This window comes from Pteropus medius, unplaced genomic scaffold (genome assembly GCF_902729225.1).
Source record: "Pteropus medius unplaced genomic scaffold, Ma_sr-lr_union100, whole genome shotgun sequence".
NCBI lineage: Eukaryota > Metazoa > Chordata > Mammalia > Chiroptera > Pteropodidae > Pteropus > Pteropus medius.
The window spans coordinates 1,178,175-1,200,337 of NW_024344374.1; the positions used below are offsets into that span (position 1 = coordinate 1,178,175).

The 22,163-nt window shown below is 40.6% G+C and overlaps 1 protein-coding gene across 7 annotated transcripts in view; it reads right to left on the reverse strand.

Moving 5' to 3' along the window:
• Nucleotides 1-21,811, reverse strand: part of ABCA1 (ATP binding cassette subfamily A member 1) — a 119,707-nt gene extending 97,896 nt beyond the window's left edge. For 3 of the 7 annotated variants that reach the window (XM_039870605.1, XM_039870607.1, XM_039870606.1), the window contains exons 1-2: nucleotides 21,475-21,710; nucleotides 1,705-1,869 (exon numbers count right to left, since the gene is read on the reverse strand). In XM_039870605.1, the coding sequence (XP_039726539.1) occupies nucleotides 1,705-1,770 (66 nt within the window). In that variant the 5' untranslated portion in view covers nucleotides 1,771-1,869; nucleotides 21,475-21,710. Of the gene's footprint in view, nucleotides 1-1,704; nucleotides 1,870-18,379; nucleotides 18,560-21,474 lie in introns of all 7 variants that reach the window. The other 4 variants (XM_039870600.1, XM_039870601.1, XM_039870604.1 and 1 more) reach the window with 4 other exon arrangements.
• Nucleotides 21,812-22,163: the final 352 nt, after the last annotated feature.

The window sequence follows — 22,163 nt, forward strand, 5'->3', positions numbered from 1 at the left end:
AGGAGGATGGGGAAGTAGCTACCAGTCAGAACCTAAGATCGAGGGACATTAAACCTTTAGTGCAGATAAAGCAATGCCTGCTGTAAAGGGCCTGTGCCTGTAGGGCTACCAGGAATTTGGTTCTGGTACTAGTTCCATGACCGACCTGCTCTAGACCCTAGCCCCATTCCCTAACAACTATCCAGAGCACACGCCAGATTGTTCCAGCTTTGACCATCTAAGCATCTCCGACCTGAAATAAGCCACTTTTCTGGTTCAGTAAATACATTTCCTTTAGAAATCAGGAAGGGAGGTAACAAGGACAAGCTAGCAGGCAGTAATATATCTTCTAGAAAAGCCCTTTTGGGTCAGGATGCTATGTCCTTACTTCCTCCTCCAAGAGGAACCTCTGCCACAAGACCACAAATGGCCTTTGACTAAGCCTGCCTATCTTTCGAATCTTAACTCTTTTTCAACCCATCAGCTATATTAGGCAATAAGCAACAAGCTCAAGCCCAGCGAGACTGGCCCAGTCCGGATGGCCCAACCCCACGTCCTTTTCCAGGACCCTGTGCTCCTGATCCTTTGACTTTGGGGAAATCCCTTCCCTGCTTTGTGCCTCAGTATTCTTATCTGTAAAATGAGAGGCTTGGACTGCACTACCCATTTCATTGCTAAGATGATACAGTTCTTTCCACTACTCACTGGCTAATAGATACACCACAGCAGAGACAGTTTCCCGTCATGTGGGCTGCTGCCACTAGGATGAGAAAAGGCAGGAGATCTAGATCACGCAGTAGCTAAGAAATGAAGATGAGAAATGAACACGTAGGACTTGGGCACACTAGAACCTGGGAGGAGCTATGGAAAGCAGCGGGGAGGATGAAGAAGAAATTAGAAACTTCAAAATCTTGAGACTGATAGAAAAAAAAAAAAAATGATACCACTGAAAAGCAATTTGACGTAGTTGTTTAAAGTACCAACCCTGAAGTGAGATGATCTGGATTTAAACCCTACTTGTGCTTCTGTGGACCTCAGACAAATTACTTAACCTCTCTCTGTGCTTCAAGTTCCCCAGCTATAACAAGGAAATAACAGTGCTTCGTGGGGTCGTAAAAAGATTAAACCAGTTAATAGCACACTATTTAGCACCTAGCACATGGAAGCTCATTCTAAGTGTTTGCTTTTCTTATATAATATTAGGTTTTATATTTTTCTATTATTATTATTACTAAGACTGGTAGGATACGTAGATAAACAGATTCTAGTTCCTACTCTCTCATTATTGACCTTGGGATTCTGGTCCCATTTGTAACATGAAAGGCTAAACAAAAGCAGAGTTTCTCAAACTAGAATCTGAATGTGTGTGTTCCTGATGGATTTTATAGGAGTTCTCTGTGAGAATTTTAAACATTGTGTTTTCATTTCAGTGGTCATCTAAACAAATTTGAATAAATGTATCTGGATTTTCTGAATGCCTACTTTATAACCAAGTTACAAAGTAGGTACAACCAACGCTAACATTTCTACCCAGTTGTAAATCTACGATAAGTGATTGAGCCATATCAGGACCACTAAGTCCTGTGTCCACCAGGACTACGGTGGCCACATTCATTCAATCGCTTTGAGAAAACCAAGTAGACTCCCTTTCCTCCCACCTCCAATCCCCAACTCAAAGCCATGAAGAAAAGCATGGGAGCACCCCCCAGAGAAACCCAAGCTTACTGTTTGTCTTCTTCTGAAAGTGAGATTCTTCCACAGCAATAACCTCAACTGAGGCCAACAAGCCATGTCACCTCAGCTGGCACCCACAGCAACCTGAGTGTGGCTGGGAGCCCGTGGAGGCAGCGGCCAGAGCTCAAAAGCAGGGACTCTGTGGCTGGTCATTAACTGAAAGATAAAGCAGGGAGAGCACTGTCAGTTAGCACTGCAAAGCCAAACGCCAGTGAGGGCTGTTGCTCCAGCCCCCTCACCTGAGACCTCAACACCCAGGTCTGCGTCAGGACTGCTTCTCAACAGGTCCTGAATCCCAGACTTCCGGCCTCAGGATTCTCCTGTAAACAGGGGATTCTGGAGGGTTTTTGACAGCAGCCCGGAGCTAGTCATTATAATCCTAATCATTTTAGCTCCATTGGTGTGATCATTTGGGAGTGAAACATACACTTATGAACAGATTTAAGTGAGCAATCTTAGGTGGTCAAAACACTGAGCGTGGATATGGCATACTGGAATCCCAGAGACCCGTCTCCTTTCTCTTAAGAAAATGCCTCCCCTCACATAAAATGTCAGCAACATTTCTAAGTTTTGCCTCAAACCTGGAGTAATTTATGCTATTCTCTGAAATTCTCCGCAAACTACATTTTCATCTGGCCACAAAGTTGAGTCGTTTAAATGATTAATGGCATCACTGATAAAGCAGTTCCTGAATCGAGAAAGCCAGAGTGTCTCAGATGACTGTGAATGAAAACCAAGGAAATGCTATCAACACCTGGCTCCCAGGTGACGAGGACAATCCCAGTGCTGTGTGTCTGTGGGAAGAAAATAACATCCCGTGGAGAAACAAGTCAGCTAAGGCAGGCAGAGAGCATCGCCTGTGAAACTGACAAGCTCCCACTGTCCAGACATCTGCACACTCTGGCCTTGCTCCATCAGCACCTGCACACAGGGCCTGGCTACTCCTTGTCAGGTGTCACGGGTGCCTCCTTGGAGGACTGTTTCACCATCTTAGAAGAAGGGGAGGTTCTTGTAAACAGAGAATACAACATATTTGTGCGTCCCAATTGCCCACTCAACAACTATATTTATTTAATGCTGGAATATTCTCAAGTAGTCATATAAAGTTAAAGTTGGAGAAGGGGCAGAAAAATGAAAAGTGGAAGGGGAAGGGAGGGATACGCAGGTTAAAGCCAGGCCTTGCTGGCACTCCGTAGTCATGAACCCTCAACAAAAACTAGAAACCAGCTTTACTTCTAAAATGGCTCAGTTTAACCGCCATGGCTTCCAGTGGAATAGAAGTGGGAGTGGAATATCAGGCCTGATGAACAGACAGCAAAAAAGAGCTAAGAACGTAGTGGATACAAAACCAAGTATTAGACTAAAAATCTGTGAGTACAAATCAGAGCTCAATGCAAAGGTCAACCTCCAGTAAGATGTTGCCCTTTTGTCCCCCACCTCACAAAGACTTGGATTAAAAACTTCTGGAGAAGAGAGTGGAGGGAATTTGCAGTATCTTAGAAGTAATGACCTCTTCGTTAAGTATTCACATTAATTCATTGACTATCCAACAAATCAGATCCCTAAAGGTTCTCACTCTAAAAAAGAGGAAGAGTTAAACCAGCACTGTGTCAGTTTGCAATTTGTTATTTAAAGATAACTGGCCTCGACAGTCAGAATGCCATTGTGCCTGTAAACCCGAACTTGTATTCCAGAAAGAGTGAAAAAAATAATTACCTAGATTTTTCTCATCCAAAACTGCTCTCCAGGAATCACTCAGCTGGTTTAGAAGCTACCGTGAATCCTTTCAGATTCCCAAGGTAACAATGGGAAGTTTAGAACACAAGTTTGAAATTTAAAAAGGAAAATTACCCTAGTAGAAAGAGCCCAGACATGAATTAACCTCGGCTTCCCACCAATGAACACCTGGCCAAGCCTTTATGCTCCCTGAGCATCTACTTCCTCATTATAAAATGGGGATGACAATACCTACCTTGCATAATGTTCTAAAGATTAAATGAGATAATGTAAGTAATTTCTCAACACAGTACCTGGCACGTTAAAAGTACCAAAGAAATTAGTTCCTTTCTAACTTATCTTTCTCTGTTTTGTCAGTACAGAAATGGTTACATGCTGTCCAAACATCATTTTCTATTCCATTATTTCTAGCGAATGCACCGTAGGAGTCTGGAAAAATAAGAAGGGCAAACTAGAAAGGACAAAATATGAATAGCCTAGTGTTGGAGTCCCCAGGCCAAACCAGAGCACAGAATTGTCTCCTCTAAACCTGTGTGGAGAATCTCAGAGGAAGGAAAGACGCACCTCTGTAGAAGATTCATGAGAAGAGAAAGGCCAGGAGGAGTTTTTCCGGAGAGTATTTTCCTAAAATGAGAGCTTCTGGGTCTCCAGATATGGGTTCTGACCCTAGGGACCCTGCAGAAGATACTGAGAGAGGTTATCAAGTAGCCCAGAGCAGCAGCAGAAGGTGCTGTGCTGCTCTGGCTTTGCTGGGTGCCAATAGGCAGGTTTCTTGCCTCATTTCCCACACCCACATTGGCATGGCCCTGCTCCCACTTTAGAGCACAGTGATCACTGGGAAGAGCAATTCTGTCCAAAGAAAAGGGTTTGGCAAAGCCCAAACCCCTCTGCTCACAGGTAACTGAAGCCAAAGGAACATTTCTACATCAGTTTTCCAAGGAAGTAAACAAACAAACCAAAAACAAAAGGAAGACCGTACTACGAACTAGATTTCTCAATGTTTCAACGCGAGTAGCACTCGCTTTTGCCCTCCTGCACATTTCCAGTTACTGGCTGGAAAGGGTCCTACTTCACAGTCGTTGTCCTTGGAGAGGCCATTCTCACCCCATGACAACCACTTCACTGGTCTCCCTGCCTCCAGTCTTTCCCCCTTCCACCCATTTATCACAGAGCAATCAAAGTTCTTTGACTAAATCAGACAGCTAAAGATGCCACCGCCCCACTTAAAACCCTTTGCCGGCTCCCCACCACCCTGAGGATGAAGTTTAATCCTCACTGTAGTTCCCCTGGTGTCCCTGATGACTCGCTCCAGCCTCCTCTCCCACCACTCCCCACTGCCTGATGCCCCAGAAAACTACTTACAAGCTCTGAAAGGACCACACTCTCTCCTGTAACTGAGACTTCTCGGTGTGTTCCCCAGTCCCCGAAACACTACAGGCCTAGCTAACTCTTCCTTAACCTTAGGTCTCCACTTAGCTGTCACTTGCTCAGGACCCCTTTCCTGATCCCCTCCCCTGCACTGACACCTCGGTTAGGAGCCCTTCCCAAGTGCGCCCAGGGCAGTCTGTTCTCCCTGGCAGCACTGCTCCCACGTTTTGAGGCTGGGCAGGGACCATTCCTATTCCTTCATCGCTGTTTTCCCTAGTATGAAAAATGGCACCTGGCATGTAGCAAATATTCAGGGACTGTTTGCTTAATTAATTAAGAGATGGACATGAGAAATAGGGTTTCAGAATATAAGGGTGGTGGCATTCCTGGGCCTGCGGTAACTGATTTCTCAAGCTTGATTAACTAATCCAAGCAAATTGTCCCAAGAGAGGGAACTCTATGTTCAGCAGGAACTCTATGTGATGGCCACAAAGGACTGCTGAGCTTCCCAGGTGACTCCTAGGGCATCCGGGAAAATGTAATTGAACCTGAGTCTGCTTCTCACAAACACTAGGTTTAGCTAAGCATGGAGCAGGCCTTCCCAAGGCCAGTGGAGCTATGAAATCAGCTTTCTGCCAAGCTTCATGCTCAAGTCCTGGGTACACTCCTTCTGGGTCCTGTTATCAGTCACCCAGATGGGTCACCCTTTGCCCAAATTTAACAGATAGTTTCTACACCCTAACCATCTTTTGTACAGTATGAACCTGGCAGAAGTGACTGTTCAAAACTTTATCAAATTTTTTAAAGAAATTTTCACTTTAAATGCCACTGATATTAAGTTATTCAAATCTAGAAAATCCAACAGACTGCTAAAACATGACCTTCTAAAATAAACAAAGATGCCTAACATCATTAGTTGAAGAGAAATGAAAATGAAAATAGTGAGCTACCACTATACACCCACTAGAACTACTAAAATTTTGTAAAGTGTAAGAATGTGAAGCAACTTTCTCACACACTGCTCATGGGAATGGAAAATGAAAAAGCAACTTTGCAAAACAGTTTAGCAATTTCTTATAAAGTTACACACAGACTGGTGATACAAACCAGCCATCCCATCCTGGGGACAATAGTCCTTCTTTATCCACAGGGGATGTGTTCCAAGACCCCTCAGGGGATGCCTAAAACCACACATAGTACTGAAGTCCATATATACTATGTTTTTTCCTGTACTTATATACTTATCATGAAGTTTAATTTATAAATTAGGTACTATAAGAGATTAACAATAGTAATTAATAGTAAAGTTGAACAATTAAACAATATATTGTAGTAAAAGTTATGTGAATGTGGCACTATTAAGTAAAATAAGGGTTATGTGAACACAAGCACTGAAATACATAACAATCAATGTAATAAGTGAGAGGGCTACTGAGTGACTAACAGGCAAGGAACGTATAAAGTGTGGATATGCTTGACAAAGGGAGGATTCACATCCCAGGCAGGATGGAATGGGATGGTGCAAGATTCCATCACACTACTCAGAATGGCACACAATTTAAAACTTATGAATTGTTTAGTTATGGAATTTTTCACTTAATATTTTTGGACCATGGTTGACTGCAGGTAACTGAAACCACAGATAACGAAACCACCAATAAGGGGGAACTACTATATTTACCAAAGAGAAATGACAGCATGTGTTCACACAACTGTACATAACTGTTTGTAGCCCGAACTGGAAACAACACGAATGTCCATCAACTAATAAACGAATGAAAATAGAATACTACCCAGCAATAAAAAAGGAACGAACTACTAATATATGCAACAAAATGGATGAATCTCAAAAGATTCAAACACAAGAGAAATAAGTCAGACACAGAAAACTACATATTATATGACTCCACTTATATTTCACATTCTGCGAAGGCGAAACAATAGGGACATAAATCAGATCACTAGTAGCCAGTGGCGATGGGTAGGGAAAAAGACAGACTGCAAAGGAGCACTGAGTGATGGAAATATTCTATGTTATGATCTTGGTCGTGGTTATACAACTATATACATTTATCAAAACTCATCAAACTGTACACTTAAAAAGAATAAATTTAACCATATGTAAATTATACAACAATAACCCGACTTCCTCCCACCTCCAAAAATACTTGCCTTGTAATATAATATTTAACATACTCTACAAGTCAAATCATACATCAAAGATCTAAGAATGGCATAGTGTAAAGCTTGATTATTGTGTGATTCCCTAGGAAGGTGAATAGTGAATAAAATAATTCACCATCTAGTCATTCAACAAACGACTGCAATCTTAATTCTACAAGGCCCTCATTAACAACTAATATTTCTTGAGTACCTACTCTGTGCCAGGCGCTCTGTTCTAGACACTGGAGAACAAAAGCAGCAAAGTTCCTGTTCTCGTGGAACTTCTATTCTAGCAAGGGAGTAGAAAACAGACAAATAACAATGGGTTGTTAAGTTGGTGGGTGGTAGGAATACTGAAGTACATAAAGCAGAGCAAGGGGACAGAAAGTCATGGGGGGTGGGTAACTCCTTTCTGAGGAAGCACCTTTGGGACAGTGAAATGAGAGAGTGAGCTATATGCTACTTGCAAAAGAATCACCAAGTGACAGCTGAGACTGTGAATTCTTTAACATTTCCCTAAATCTAAACCTGAAATGTCAGACAGTGATGATGGCAAAAGAAAAACATGCAGGGTCACAGGAAGCTTGGTGCGAAGGCAAAAATGGTGACTCCAGTCAGCACCTACCCACACCTCTGCTTCACCAATATATTTGGTCCTTTTGAATTTCACGTATAAGTCTCAAAGAGTGATAAATTTAAAGAAGGAGGAATAAGGAAGAGGAAGACATGTCAAAAAGACAAGGTAGGAGGGGTTCCCACCCCCTACTTAGCAAAGCCAAAAGAAAAACAGGCACTACTTCCTGTGACTGCCATGTCTTTTCACCATGTCTTCCTTAGATGAAAGATCAACTCTAAAAGCTGGAGGGCACAGCCTGACATGATCCTAGTGTTCTTGAAAGAACACCAACCAATCCTTTTGTTACTGCACTAAGAGCTTCTGGTAGCAGTGTGAACATGCATTTTTCTCATTACATTTTCTTAGACATTAAATCTTGCTGTATTGGCAGATAAAAAGAATTTGATGGGAGTTTTGGAGACCCATTCTCACCATACTCCTGCTCCAATCTTGGAGAAGCTGAAGCCCCCAAAAGCAAATGACTTGCCCAGAGTCACACCCCAGAGTTAGAGCTGGCCCCCAGCCTTCTCAGGAAATAACTTTTCAATAACTGTTACATGCCCTTTCCTACTACGATATTTCTCCTACAACTATTTTTCTGAACACATTTTTCTTACAAGTACTATTTGAATAGTTCATACACTCACAATGTGAAGTCAGCATGTAATTTTCATCCTTCAAACAGTGGTTTTATGACGGCTATTTCTCTAAACTTTAATTAATTAATGTGTGTGTATGTATTCTACTTTGACAAATTTCCACAGTTACCAGAAGTGAGATAGAAATTGAAATTTCTGACAACAACAATCAGTATCTCTCTTGATGAAACTGTTTCTAGATGTCTTATATCAATAAACAGCTAGCCAATAACGTACAAAGCAGGAGGCAGATTTAAGGCAGGATTTAACTATATCACATACGAATTGAAAATGTGTTGATACTAAAGCTCAGCTTATTGCCTATTCATGAGATGTTCATGCAAAAGCAGGAATTACAGATGTCTACGCATTTCATCTCCAGAGAGATGCAGAGGCTCCTGAAGAATCGGGATACAAAAACTGTACACCCAACAGAGCATGCTTGCATTGAAAAAGGTTTGTTTTAATTGCCTCTTTGAGCTTATGTCTCTGGATCAACAGCCACATTCAGGAAAAAGACTAATGAGGTTACTGGAAGTCAGAAGGCCAGGCTGGAACACGCTCACTGCAGCCACGACTGAAGACAGAGAGCATGGTTGCTGTGTGCTGACGGGAGGAGATTTTGAGTCATCTTGTGATTTCTCCCAGGCTGATTTATGAGCTGTATTAATTTGATGGCCTCAGTTTAACTTTTCTGGCCTCCAGTTGCTGTTGAGCTCTCTACCCTTAAGGCCATCCTAGCTAACCCTTAAATTCTACCCCCTCACATTCCTCAACCATCCTGTAGATTCACAATTTCAGTGAAACTGTCCTTCATTGCCATTAGGCCCTTAGAGGCCTGTAGAAAGCCCACAAGCTGGTATGGTGTCCCTGAAATTTTGTTCTACTTGAACAGAGTATTTAACATTTCAATACTCAAATTTGAGGAGGTAAAATGTTGTGAAGACCACCAAGAATAAATTTAGCTATTCTACCATTCTAGAAGAATTCTATCATTCTAAAAGAGGCTCTGCTATCGTGCTACCCAGTTAAATAATATAGATCCTGTGAATTTTATCAAGTCCAACAATCTATAACTTAGAAGGACTTTTTCGAAATTACCAAGTACATCATTTTCACTTGGTTATTAATAGCAATAAGTTTATAAATAACTGCATACTCTTCTTTTTCCCTGGAATACATATTTGATTTCCTGGACAAAACTGTTTGTTAATAGCAAATTTTCAAAATGAAGGCTATGAAATGAAAAGCTGAAAGTTAGAAGAGATCTATGAATACCATATAAATCTGTAACTGGCCTTTAAGAAGCATAATTTCTCATGCTGTCAACAATTCTATTTAAAAGAAGACTCAAAAGATTTAATTCTATTTCTATCATGTCACTGATATTTGGATGACCAAAGATCTTATTTATCACTCTCAACATTCCAATTCCTCCCATCTAAACAGTCTCAGGACTTCTAAAACTATCAAGAGCCAGGGTTTCTGAAAACAAATCTGTCCTGTAATCATTCTTGTTTCACCACTATAGAATTATGGAGAAATTCTAACAAAATGTTAGAGACAGCCCTTCTTCCCATGCTGATTTCCACTAAACAAACAGAAAGCAACCTTCAAAGGAAGACTTCATCAAACAATACAACTATTTGCTTTTTTCCTGGTTGGTTACATAGAATACAGTAAAAAAAAAAAAAAGAACTTTGCCTAGAAAAGAAATCAACCTGTCACAGGGAAAAAAAAAAAAATCAAAAAAATTTCAATCATGATCATAATGCCAAAATCAGAAGACCTGCAGGGAAGGAACTATTGAAGTTATAAACATCCTGAGCTATAGACACACAAGCAAACAAGGCTCCATGAACAGTCCTTTATTTGCAGAAAAACTTGACTGGGAAACGTTCTCTGTGGTTGTAGAAGGGTTTTTATCCAGGAGAATTTTAGGATAAAAGGCTTAGTAACTGTATCAGCAAAAAACATTCTGTTTGGCTCACATCTCTGAAGGGTCAACATCTTCAGACAGTCAACCTTTCCCAGACTAAAGGGTTTATTTTTATAAAAGTGCTCCAAGGATTTGGGGGACAGACAAACCCAAATCCCTTCACTGCCTTCACCTTCCTTTGGGCCGGCCTGTACTACTACGTGGCAAACACCCCCAAACATCCTTAACTCTTTTTATTTTCTTCAATTAACTGGCCCAGTAAAAAGTAGGAAGGTTCTGGAATCAGAGCAAACTGGGTTTGAATCCTGACTCTATTACTCAGCAGCTCTGGGACCCTAGGGACTATGAGCCCCTGTACCCTTTCCATAAAATAGAGCTAGTAAGGCATATAAAACATGTTGCCTATTCCCAGAACACAGTAGGTATCCAGTAAATGGTAGCTATTATGACTAGTGCTTCTGACTTTACAGAGTAAAGCATTCATCAAGGGTAGGGCACAGAGAGGTTCCTTTGTCCACAGAAGGTCCCATTTCTCCCAAAGGCCTTTCCAGAACAAACTGGAGTTTCTCCAGTGCCCAGCTCAGTGGGAGATATGAAAGGGTGATCCTGGTATTCTGGTGCCACTTCTGGCATTGTTTTACCATAAAACTCCTTTATAGGGGTCCCCACCACTCACTTAAACTGTGCTCTCCACCCTCACAGCAGTCAGCTCCCGTTTCCCACACAGGTACATTGCCACATTCCTTCAAGTCTTCAGCACCTGGCTCAGTTTTCCTCTCCGCTCCACTTTCTCCAGCCTCTAGGTCAATTACCTATTTGCAATCTGGGCCTTAGAATTCCTCCATCTTTTCAGCTCTCCCAGTTTACCAACTTATCAGATGTTCCCTGCTAAATTATAAGTTATGTGCAGCAAGCTAATGTGTCTTTACATCTTATTTTCTTCCACACTGAGCCCAGTGCCCAGGATGACCCGGTGCTCCATTAACATTTGTGGAATGAGGTCCGCTAAAGTCAGACCTCAGGAACAGGGAAAAAAATAGGTAAAACAGAGGAAAAAAATAGTTAAAAACGGGTTCACTACAGTAACAAATTAGAAATTTCATTGAAAGTAAAGGTTCGGATAGGCTAAAACCATGACAAAATTTCCAGCTGTTTTCAAAGAAACTTTACAAGTTCAAGCAGGAGTGCATTTAATTTGGTGTTCTTCAAAAGCACTCTAATTTGTTGGGAAGACCTTCATTTTCATCGACTTCATGCGAGCAAAGGAGAACCTGCAATTCGCCAGCCAACAAGAGCACCTTCCCTAAGGGCTCAACCCCAAATACCAGAAGTGTAAGCATTGGTGAGCAGCACTGAACTCTAAAGGCACAGGCTCAAGTCAAGAACTCACTTAATGAAGCATACTGACATCTGAATACAATTCTGCTACCTGAACACTTTATTCTCTTTACCAAACCAGTTATCTAATCTCCAGGCTCTTGTCTGGTTCTAGCTCATGGTATGTGACCAAATCCAACAACCTTCTTCAGATGATCCTCTTTCACCAACCAGCTCTTGAAACAGTGCAGGTACATGTCATGGGTCGCAGACACTTCTGTTTCTGCAGGCTGGCAAGGACCAGGTAAAAATGTAATCGGAGTTCCAGGGCAGGCATAGAGGTACAGGATCTAAGCCCTGCCTTCTCAACTTGACAGCTGAACTCCTTCTTTATGATAACCAAAACAAACCACTTTACTGACTGCCTTGCTAAATTAAGAGCAGAAAGAGGAATAAAATCACAAGTTTAAAAAGACTATATTTGTGATTCTGAAAAACAAAAACCAAAGGATGATAGTTTTTTTTAAATACTGGCAACATTAATTCCATTATTTGAGGTCTGAAAGGCTTCGTCCAGAAGAAATGGATCCGTACTATTCCAATATTATCATGATTCTTTTTTTTTTACTTTCATTTAATATTTATATTTATATTTTATTTTTGTTATTTTTTTTTATTATGGTGACATTGGTTAACGAAATCCAGTTAAGTTTCAGGTATACAATTTAGCAGTAAAGCCTATATATCTTGCACTGTGTATTCACCACCCATAGTTAGATTTCTTTCTGTCGCCACATATTTGACCCCTTTTACTCCACCTACCTCCCTCATGATTCTGAGTATTCTTTTTAGAAAGTGCTACTACCATTGAGATTTTCAAAAACCAGACATTTTCTGTGTGGGATTAGAAAGTACTCAAGGAAAGATGAAACTAAACTATTGGGTGGAACTCGGACAGCCTCCTTTTTTCAACTGTTTTACAATGGCATTTAACAATTCAATCCCCAAAGCACCCATGTGCCTATCTACATCAAGTGAGCACCAGGGAGTCCCCAGATGGAGCTCTGCCTAAGGACAGTGTCTTGCTGGTCTCTGCAACCCCCAGAGGCACATCCACTCCCATTAATGGAGGCCATTTGACCCAAGTAACAGCCAACCCTCTATTTTCTTGGCAGAGGAGAAAGCCACACTGCAATCATGTGAAATGTGACTAGAGTTGCAAACTGGAAAATGGCACTCATTCCCATTTGCAAATTCTGCAACAGGAATGACAACTGAATAAATACTACCTGACCAACCAAAGGCTTTATCTTGAACTCAAGATTCTTACTACAATTAACACAATCATTACAGTTAAAAAAAAAAAAAAAAAGAACCCTGCCTTGAATCGCAATCTTATCTTAATTGGCCAAAATTTGCACAGAGTTTTGTACCTTTGCATAAAAGAAACAATTTCTAGGAAAGACTCACCTTTTAGGACTTCTGTAGAGATTTCCTTCTAATTCGAACCTATCACCAAAGAGTAATTTTTATTTGAGAGACAAAAAAAAATCCAGTTGAAAATCCCATGAAGATTCAAACTGGACCAAGAGACAGAATAAATAATGAGGCCAGTCCAGTAGTCAAGGATTCAGTGTCCACTTTAAGATGATCAGGATAGACTTTTATAGACACATTTCTTTTTTCTCTCCTAAAAGAATACTGTAAATATTATCCAAAATTCTAGTATAATAGTGAGAAGCCTGGATTAAAGAGGCAAGGGGCCAAGATTTCAATTTCTAGTTAATGACAGCTGGAGAGTGAATTCAGGTAAGCCATTCTACCACTTTGAGCCACAGAACAGAAAACAAGTCTTCATGATGAAAGGGCTGCAATAGATAATCTTCTGAGTCTAAGAAAACTGCCCAGAGAGGGGAGGAAAGTTAGGGGGGAGGGGTGGAAAAGAGGAAGGGATTAAAAAGTACAAATTGGCAATTACAAAACAGTCATGGGGATGTAAAGCATAGCATAAGCAATATAGTGAATAATATTATAATAACTATGTATGGTGTCAGATGGGTACTAGATTTATCAGGATGATCACCTCATAAGATACATAAATGTATAAATTACTGTGTAGTAAACCTCAAACTAATATAATATTGTATGCCAACTGTAATTGAAAAATGAAAAAAAAATATTTAAAAAAGAAGAAGAAAGAAACTGCCCGGAGTGTGGGTATCAGACTTGAGTTCGAATCCCTGGCTCTAGCATTAATGAGATTTGTAAACTATGAGCAAGTTACTTAACTTCTCTCTGTATCAGGTACACCATCTGAAAAATGGGGCCACCTCAGTATTTCCCCAAATGCAGGAGAGCTACACGAGATAACTTTAAGCAGTACTTAGAAGGTTTTAGAAGATGGACAGGCACAGCATTGAACAATGAATCACATAATGAGAAAATTTTATTCTTTTCGGCACTTCTTTGGCCTTCATAAAAATTTTATTACATTAAAAAGAAAGGTTTTTTTTTTCTGGTCTTCTCTTCTACACCTCTTTTAATACAGGCTAATTTCCCTTTTTAACAAAGTGAGAGCAAGTTTCAGAGTCAGCTAGCATCTTGGAAAGCAATTTTATTATACAGACTGTTTAAAAAAATAATGATTTATTTTAATTATTTTTTTAATTACCTTCTATTCGAGACAACTGATATCGATTTTCAATTTAGAAGACCAATATGACGTTAATTTTTAAAATATATTGATGATTACAAAAATGTGAGTCAATTTAAATAATTTGAGCAGCCTATATGCTGCCTATGTCAGGGTTACAGTGAAGATTTAATGAGGTAATGTAGGGGAGACCTAACCCACACTGTGCTCTCATCTACCCATGGTCAATGGGTACAATTTCAGTCAATGAGGAATGTGAATAGAGGGTACAGCGCAAACAAAAGCAACTACAGAAGATAGGTGTGAGTTTCCAGAACAATGAGGAGCCAAAAAATAGCAAGAAGGGGTTCTTAAAGTAGAAGTCAGAGAAACGAGGAAAACCTGTAGAGGGAGATTCAGGTAACAAAGTGTCTGAGCTATACGACATGCTGACCACTAGAGAAAACCAGGTGTAGTTCCTTTGTGTATGCCTTTTACAATCTGGGACAAAGTTGTCAAAAAGAAGTTAGTCTTGTTTTAAAGAACCTTGAATGTCCAGCTAAAGAGCATTTATGATGGCAGATCCTTAGTCTAGTCTTTTCACATTTGTTCAGCACCTAGTATACTTTACATGATGTTTGAAAATATTTGCTGAACAAATGAATTTCAGTTTAATGGTATTTTTTATATATTAACTCATCTGATTTACATACATAATTTATATGTATATATGTAATATTATGTCTTCTTCTTCCCTCCCTATTCCAGTACCAGAGATCACACCTCACCCAGCTAAGATAAACTGCCACCTCCATCCCAAGGCCCTGCCTCTGGATGTGGAGAAAGGTCAGGCTAAACTCAGTAATCTGAGTCTTCACTTTATGCCTTTCCAAAGAAAGCTGCTCCTTCCATCAGCGTTCCCTTTATGTCAAACTTGGATCATCAAAATACCAGATGGAATCAATTTCAAACTGCTATACCCTTGGGGACTTGCTTCTTAAAGAAAATAAGCTTGATTTAATTCTTGGCAAAAACAATTATTCCCAACCTGGCATCCTACAGGAATTTTGCAGAGCAAGTGTAAATAAAGATATGAAACCCAAAAAACCTCTTAACAGCTCCTTTTCTCTCCCATGCCCCCAGCCCTGAAACTTCTTGCTCCTTCTTCTCCCTTCTTCCTTCCAGTCCTAATCTATTATGATTTCTGAAACAAATTCATGGCAATACTTTAGAAAGCTTTGTTTTTGCCCGCCTACCCCCAAGGAGAGTCTCTTAAGGTATTTAGAAATATCCTTATAAGGTTCTTTCAATTCTCTAAGACGGGCATAGGTGTTCCTTTCTTGGAAGATGAATGAGTCTTAGGGTCAGTTAGCTTTCCTTTTTAACACATACTGGCTTAAGAGGACTGTAATGTAAGAAGCAAAATCTATACCCAAAATGGTGATATCCAGGATGGAGAGTTCAAATAAATATTTTACTTCAGAGAGATGCTCCAAATAGTGGGTCAGAGATGAGGACAATGTCTCACTATGTTTCACTACATCATGTTTGCTCTACTGAAATTTATTGAACTGAACTAACTCCTCCTTCCTTTGCATTTCAGATAAGAATTTCCTTCTGGCTCTATTATTTAAGGCTTTGTCCACCTAATTCGACAACTTTCTTTCCTTCTTCCTCTCCTGCATCATCCTTTCTTCCCTTATTACTCTCATCAGGAACGCTCTTATACATCCCCTAGGTGTTTACCTTCTACCTTTCAAAATCCACATCATCTGTTATACTAATGTCCCTCAAGACGTAGCTCTAAGAGGCTCCAAAAGATCACCCTTTTTCCTAAATACAGACCTAGAGTTAGAGGACATAATAGCTTGAAGGGATCTTAAAAAGTCAAGTATTTCAGCCTCTTTCATTTTATGAACCAAGAATCTAAATCTCAGAAAAGTAAAATGACTTGCCTAAGGTCACATGGCTCCTTAGTGGGTTTCTAAAATTATATGCGAAATACAATTATACATATAATTGTAATTATATGTGATTATATCTAAATTTTGGAGTTTACATGTCTTTCTATATTTTTGCTGGACAGAATCCATAGCTTTTATCATATTCTAAAGGTAGTAAAAAAATCCTCTTCTAATAAATAATAACCACTGATTGGTTTTACATATATATAATTATCCTTAGCAAATGTCCCATACTAAATACCAGTTATAATAAAACATCTTGACTTCAAGACTAGCCAGATAAAATGCTTTGACTCCGAAATACTTCTTGAAATTTGGATTTGGCATAGAAAATGTTGCAGAATTTTAAACACACACACACTCACTCACTCACTCACTCAATGAATAACAGAATTGCTCCTGTGCATGAGAGGTTATTTTGGTTTTTAAAAACTATTTAAATTATAAATTACTTAGTGAATTATCTCATTCTTATTTAAAAAATAAATTACTTTCCAAATCAAAGTACTCAAATGTAAAATGTTAGACTATAGCATTTTTTCAAATCACAGCTGCCTCAGAAAGAGAAATGAAACAAGAGAATTAGAATTGTTCTGCAAAAAGTTAGCTGGCCTAGATAATTTAAGTACATACTAAAATTTCTCAATCAAAAACCTAACCTTAACTATAGTTGTTTCTCATATAACTCTATTTCTAATGCTTTTCTATGATTATCCCATCATTTTAATTCACCTTTCAGAATATAAGAAACAACACTAGTTTCCCATTCTCGTTGACTTATCAAAGTCAGCATTTATTGAACCCCTTCCATATGCCATAATGAGGGGTTTGAATCAAGGACTAGGGAGAATGAATGAAAGATCTTCTCCTGGAAAAGCATACACTCAAAAGGAAGACAAATCTTAACTACATCAAGAAACACAGTTAAATACATGGCACGAATAGTGCTATGATCCAATCTTATGGGAGTGAAAAAGAAGGGGATAATTAATTTTAAACTCTATGTTGGCAAGGAGGAGTGAATCCACAAGGGTCTATGAGAAGGATGGCATTTAAATAATGCCTTAAAGTAGATTTTCAAAATGTAAGAAGTCAGAATTTCAAAGTTCATTTTCCAAGTCTTATGTGGCTTCCTCCGATCGACCGTTGTCAGGATAAAAGCTCTTTTTTTTAACACAGTGTATCACTCTCAACAGAATGCACAGTAACAGAAAGGTCTATCTGAAAGCAATTTTAAATATGAAATTTTCATTCTCTGGCTTCAAATATTTCTAAAACGCACCTCTCTAACAGCATGTATGCTGGTTATGTATCCAAAGAACTATTTTTAGGTGAAAATATCCAAATGAAAAGGGAGAGTCACTCTTTGCCTCTTGGTAGTAAGTATTTCAATTGTCAAAACTTTGGTATTTTGACAAAGTCCTTGCCCTGATATTGGTAATTTCATGGAAACCAAACTACCTGGAATGCAACCTCAGCTCCACTACTTACAAATTGCATGATCATACTACTTAGCCTGTCTATACCTCAGCTGCCTCAACTATAAAGGGAAGATAATAACAGTATCCACCTCACGTGGGTCTCATGAGAATGAACTGAATAATTACATGTAAAATGCTTAAAACAACATCCAGCACACAGTAAATCAACAATAAATGTAACTGTTTTTACCAAGAAGAAATGTTTTCTAAGAGCTTATCTCTAACTTGCTACACCACTTAATAAGAAAAAGTTTCCCATTCTATTTCACTTTTATAAAGCAGACTTTAAAACCAAATTTTCTTTCAGAGAAAAATGCCTAGGCAAAGGCTAAATTTGGTTCCTACACAGAAATGGCAGTAACAGAGAAATAGCTTATTTCAAAAGGTCTAAAATATAATTAAGGATAAAACAGGCAGGAATCATATTGTACTATAATCAACTTTTTAAAACTTCATCGGTTAGGATTGACAGTTAAACTAACAGTTATCTTCCCTTTGTCTTTTGTTCCTTATGCCTTTACAGCCAAACACTCTGTTGTTCCATTTTCTGTGTATTGCACAAAAAAATATTTTGAGGTCACAGACCTACTCACGAATATCTGACTAAAACAATAGTACGTTTTTCATTTTAACTCAACTCAAGAATTAGAGAATTGAGTAAATCTTATTGTCTGTTCTTTCCATGGTGTTGCAATCCCTATGCAACCAATGTCCCAACAAGCATAAGAGAATTTGGCTAACTCACTTACAGCAATAATGGAAATATGATACAAGCTGTCGATTCTGATAAGGACTTAGTAGATGAACGTACCAGAACACAGTAAGCATCCTTGGAAAGTCCTCTGTTTCCAGCATCTGTAACTGCACCACCTCGCTGTTTAGTGTGGGAGTTCAAGCACACTGGAGCTCACTGGCTAGGTTCAAATCTTAGTTCTGCCACTTCCAAGATGTATGGCCAGGGACAAATTAGTTAACCTCTCAGTTTCTTAATCTACAAAATAGGAATAATAAATAGGTTTGCTATAAAGATAAAATTAGTATTTGAAAAGCATTTGGAATAGTACTTGGCACGTTGTGCTATTTAATAGTGTCTATTAAATAAACATTGCAATAACTTTGGCATTTATGGTTATTTCCACATGCAGATACGAAGAGGGTCTCAATTTTTAGTGTAGGCCCTCTGCCGGAAGAGTTAAATAAAACAAATTTTCAGAAAGTTTATTTAAAATTTGATTCTGGAGTAACTGGCCATAGGAGGATTATACTTGCAAAATTTCTTCAGTATCCAGTTAGTAAATAAAAATATATTTGGATTTGAGAGTATTTTAGAAATGCAAAAATCACACCTAGATATCCGAAAAGTTCATAAGAGTCTAAAGCAATGTCCACTTAACTATTTTAGGAGCTAAAAACTGAAATCATGAAGATATTAACAATTTGTGATCACTACAAATAATAGTATTAGCAACTTGCTTTATGGGAAGGGAGATCCCTAAAAAAAATTTAGCTGGAAAAACATTCCAACTTCTCTCCACATACGGTAAATACTATAGAAGATAATAAAAAGCTGTATCACTGAGTTTCATTTGGTTCCATTAATTATTAATAATGTAAGCACAGAGACTTCTAGAGCAGAGGTTGAAAACAACCAAACCCCAATCACCCTTTTCCAATCCTAAAATAATCATTGTCTCACATGACGTATAAATATTCTTGAAGTCAAAATATGTCCAGCATTCATTACAGGCCTCTATTTGGATGTAAATCAAAATACTTATAAGGGTTAAGATTTGGAATGCTCAGCTGGAGGGGAGACACACATATCTCAGGTGTCTCCTTCACAATCAGATATGTCATTCTGGAACACCAGGCTTATCCTTCCAAGGGGGCTTATGAATCGCTCTGACTACAGTACCAATTCTTACCTCTTACATGGACCATGGTCATCACTAAGGCTGGTCACTCACTCTGTTTCTACTGATTTTTCTCAAGTAGATACTAATTTGCTCTGTGTATCCACTGTTTTCCAAACTCTCTCTATCATGAATTATTTTAATGCTTGTTTGGGGAACATGTAAAAATGGATACTTTGTACTTGAAAATTATTATACTATCTGAAGAAGTTCTACTCCAGAACATTCTCCATGCTTTCACATTTTCTTTGATTTGGGAGAAGTGTCTCTAGAGAATGGTATTAACGGAAAGCTTCCGTTATTTTTATGGTATTAGAAAAATGGGCTGAAATAAAAGGGGAGATGAGAAATTAACCACTTTCCTCAGTTGAAATTTAAGTTTTGTCAGAACAGATCAAAACTTAGGCTTGGATTCCCATACTACTGTTCAAAGAACCGGTAAAACTCCACTTTTGAACTTGGAAAATTTTGTGAGGTGTTCCTTGTGTGTGGAGGGTGGGGGTCCGCCCCTACAAAGTGACTTGCTGATTTTCATAACCAAGGATGTTTTTTTTAATATCAAATTGGTGTTCTAGTATATGAACGTATATACCACCCACTCATTTTGTGAAGAGTCACTAAAAAGCCTTGGGTTTTAAAAGCTCATGGTAGTTATCAATGATGGGAAAGATAGAGTCAATTCCTTTCAGTGCCAGAAGCTTCTTTCTGTCTCTTTGCTTTCTCCCTTTTTTCATCTTGTTTATGTCCTTCTTTCTAACAAGTACTGAAAAAAAATGGCACCTACACTAAAGCCCTGGCACTGGCCCACGACTCAAGAACCTTCCGATTTAGCAACGATCTGGGAGTCAGGAAACATTCTAATAAAAAACAACCAGACAGGCTTTCGCCTGATCACCCAAGTTTCCTTCCTGACGAGATCTCGGTTGGAATCCGAGAGAGACAATGCTTTGCAGAGCCCTGCCCCACTCTGGTCTCGGGGCCGATTCCCAAGCCACCCGGCCAGGAGGCGCTGCGGGCAGTCCCCCGGGGCCACAGGCAGCCGGCGCCCAGCCCTGCCCAGCCCTCCCCACCCCCACCACGGAGCCCAGCCCCGCGGCGGAGCTCTGAGTTCTGCACCGCCTGCCGGGGTTACTCCCGGTCATTCCCCTGCACCATCTCGCCTCAGCTTCTCCATCCGTGCCCTGCCTGAGGCTGCCCCAAGAGAAAAGCAGCAAAAAGAAGGATGATGGGGGGTGGAGGAGCGGGAGAATGGGCACCTCAGCTCTAGGTTTCCGCAGGCTCTCCTTCTCTGTAAGTCTTCTGTTTTTAAAAGGAACAAAATTTGTCCCCACCGCGCGCCAGGGACACCAGCTTGGGTGAGCGCACTGAGACCATAGGCAGGACACCCAAGTCAAACAAAGCCCCTGAAGCCTCAACGGAGCAACAGCGCTACAGACCCCGTGTGGGACACCGTCCAGTCGAGTTCTTTCGGTACAAGAACGCGCCGCTCCAGTCTGGGGGCGCACGGGGATCCCCAGGTCAGAGCCCAACTCAGACCAGCTTCTTAAGAACCGAGAACTAAGTGCTAGCATTCATCCGAGTGGGCGCAGACCGACCCTTAGCCAGAGGGGTTTCTAGACATCTAAGGCTCTTCCAAACAAAGGGAAGCGCTCGGTGCAGGATCTGCCACTCTCCCACTCCGGCAGCAGCGCCCCCAAATGACTGGGAGCCCCCCACCCCACTGAGCCCTAGGTGCTGCGCCCGGGTCTCCACGCGCAAAGATGCTCTCTGGGCTCCACCGAAGGGCGAGCCCGGAGCGCAGCTGCGCCGCGTCTTGAGTCGCCGGAGCTCTCCTAGAAGGTCCTTCCCACATTTACACTACCCCCGCAGCATTTGCGTTACAAGAGTTGGAGATGTGGGGGTTCGGACTAAAGTCCCGAAATCTAGTCCTTCCCAAAGCCTCCTCGGCCCCGAAACAAAACAATAACGCCTAAGTCACGAGAGAACCTCTTACCTGTCTTCCACTTCTGTGTTTGCGTCTCTTTTCCTCACTCCTTGCAGAACCCTTCCGGAGGAGAAAACAAAACAAAACAAATTGGCGTGTGGGGGGAGAAAAGAAAGAGAAGGGAGCAAAGCGCCCAGGGAAATTGGCTCTGGCGGCGCTGGTCCTGCGGCGCCCCTTTCCTGCCCACCTGCGCCCGGGGAGAGGTGTAGGATCAGCTAGCCCCAGCCCCACTCGCTCTCCGTCGGAATTACCGGGCTTTTGCCGCGACTAGTTCCTTTTATAGATTCGGCTGAGCACAGCGCAGGGGTTACTATCGGTCAAAGCCTGTTCTTTCTCCCTCCTTCCCCGCCCCCTTGCCCGGCCTCTGTTTTTGTAGTTCAGGCACTCAGCAGAAAGCACATGGAGCCGCGCCCCGCCCCTTAAATGGGCGACGTCCTGCAGACCCCCGCAGGGCTGCGGGAGAAGAGTGGGAAGTGGTGGGGTGCAGCTGGTATCGCCCAGTCCTGGGTCAGCACCTGGCAGCCTAGGACAAGCAGGAAATGGGGGGCTTAGGACTTCTCGGAAGACTGTCTCTGCTACGTTCTAGGCGGCTGACGGCACTAGTGGAAATCGCTTCCTCTAAACCCGAACTTTGAGCATTTTTTTTTTTCCTTGGTTAGTTTACTCAGTCTTTGGGATTGGAGGGACAGAGAACGTGA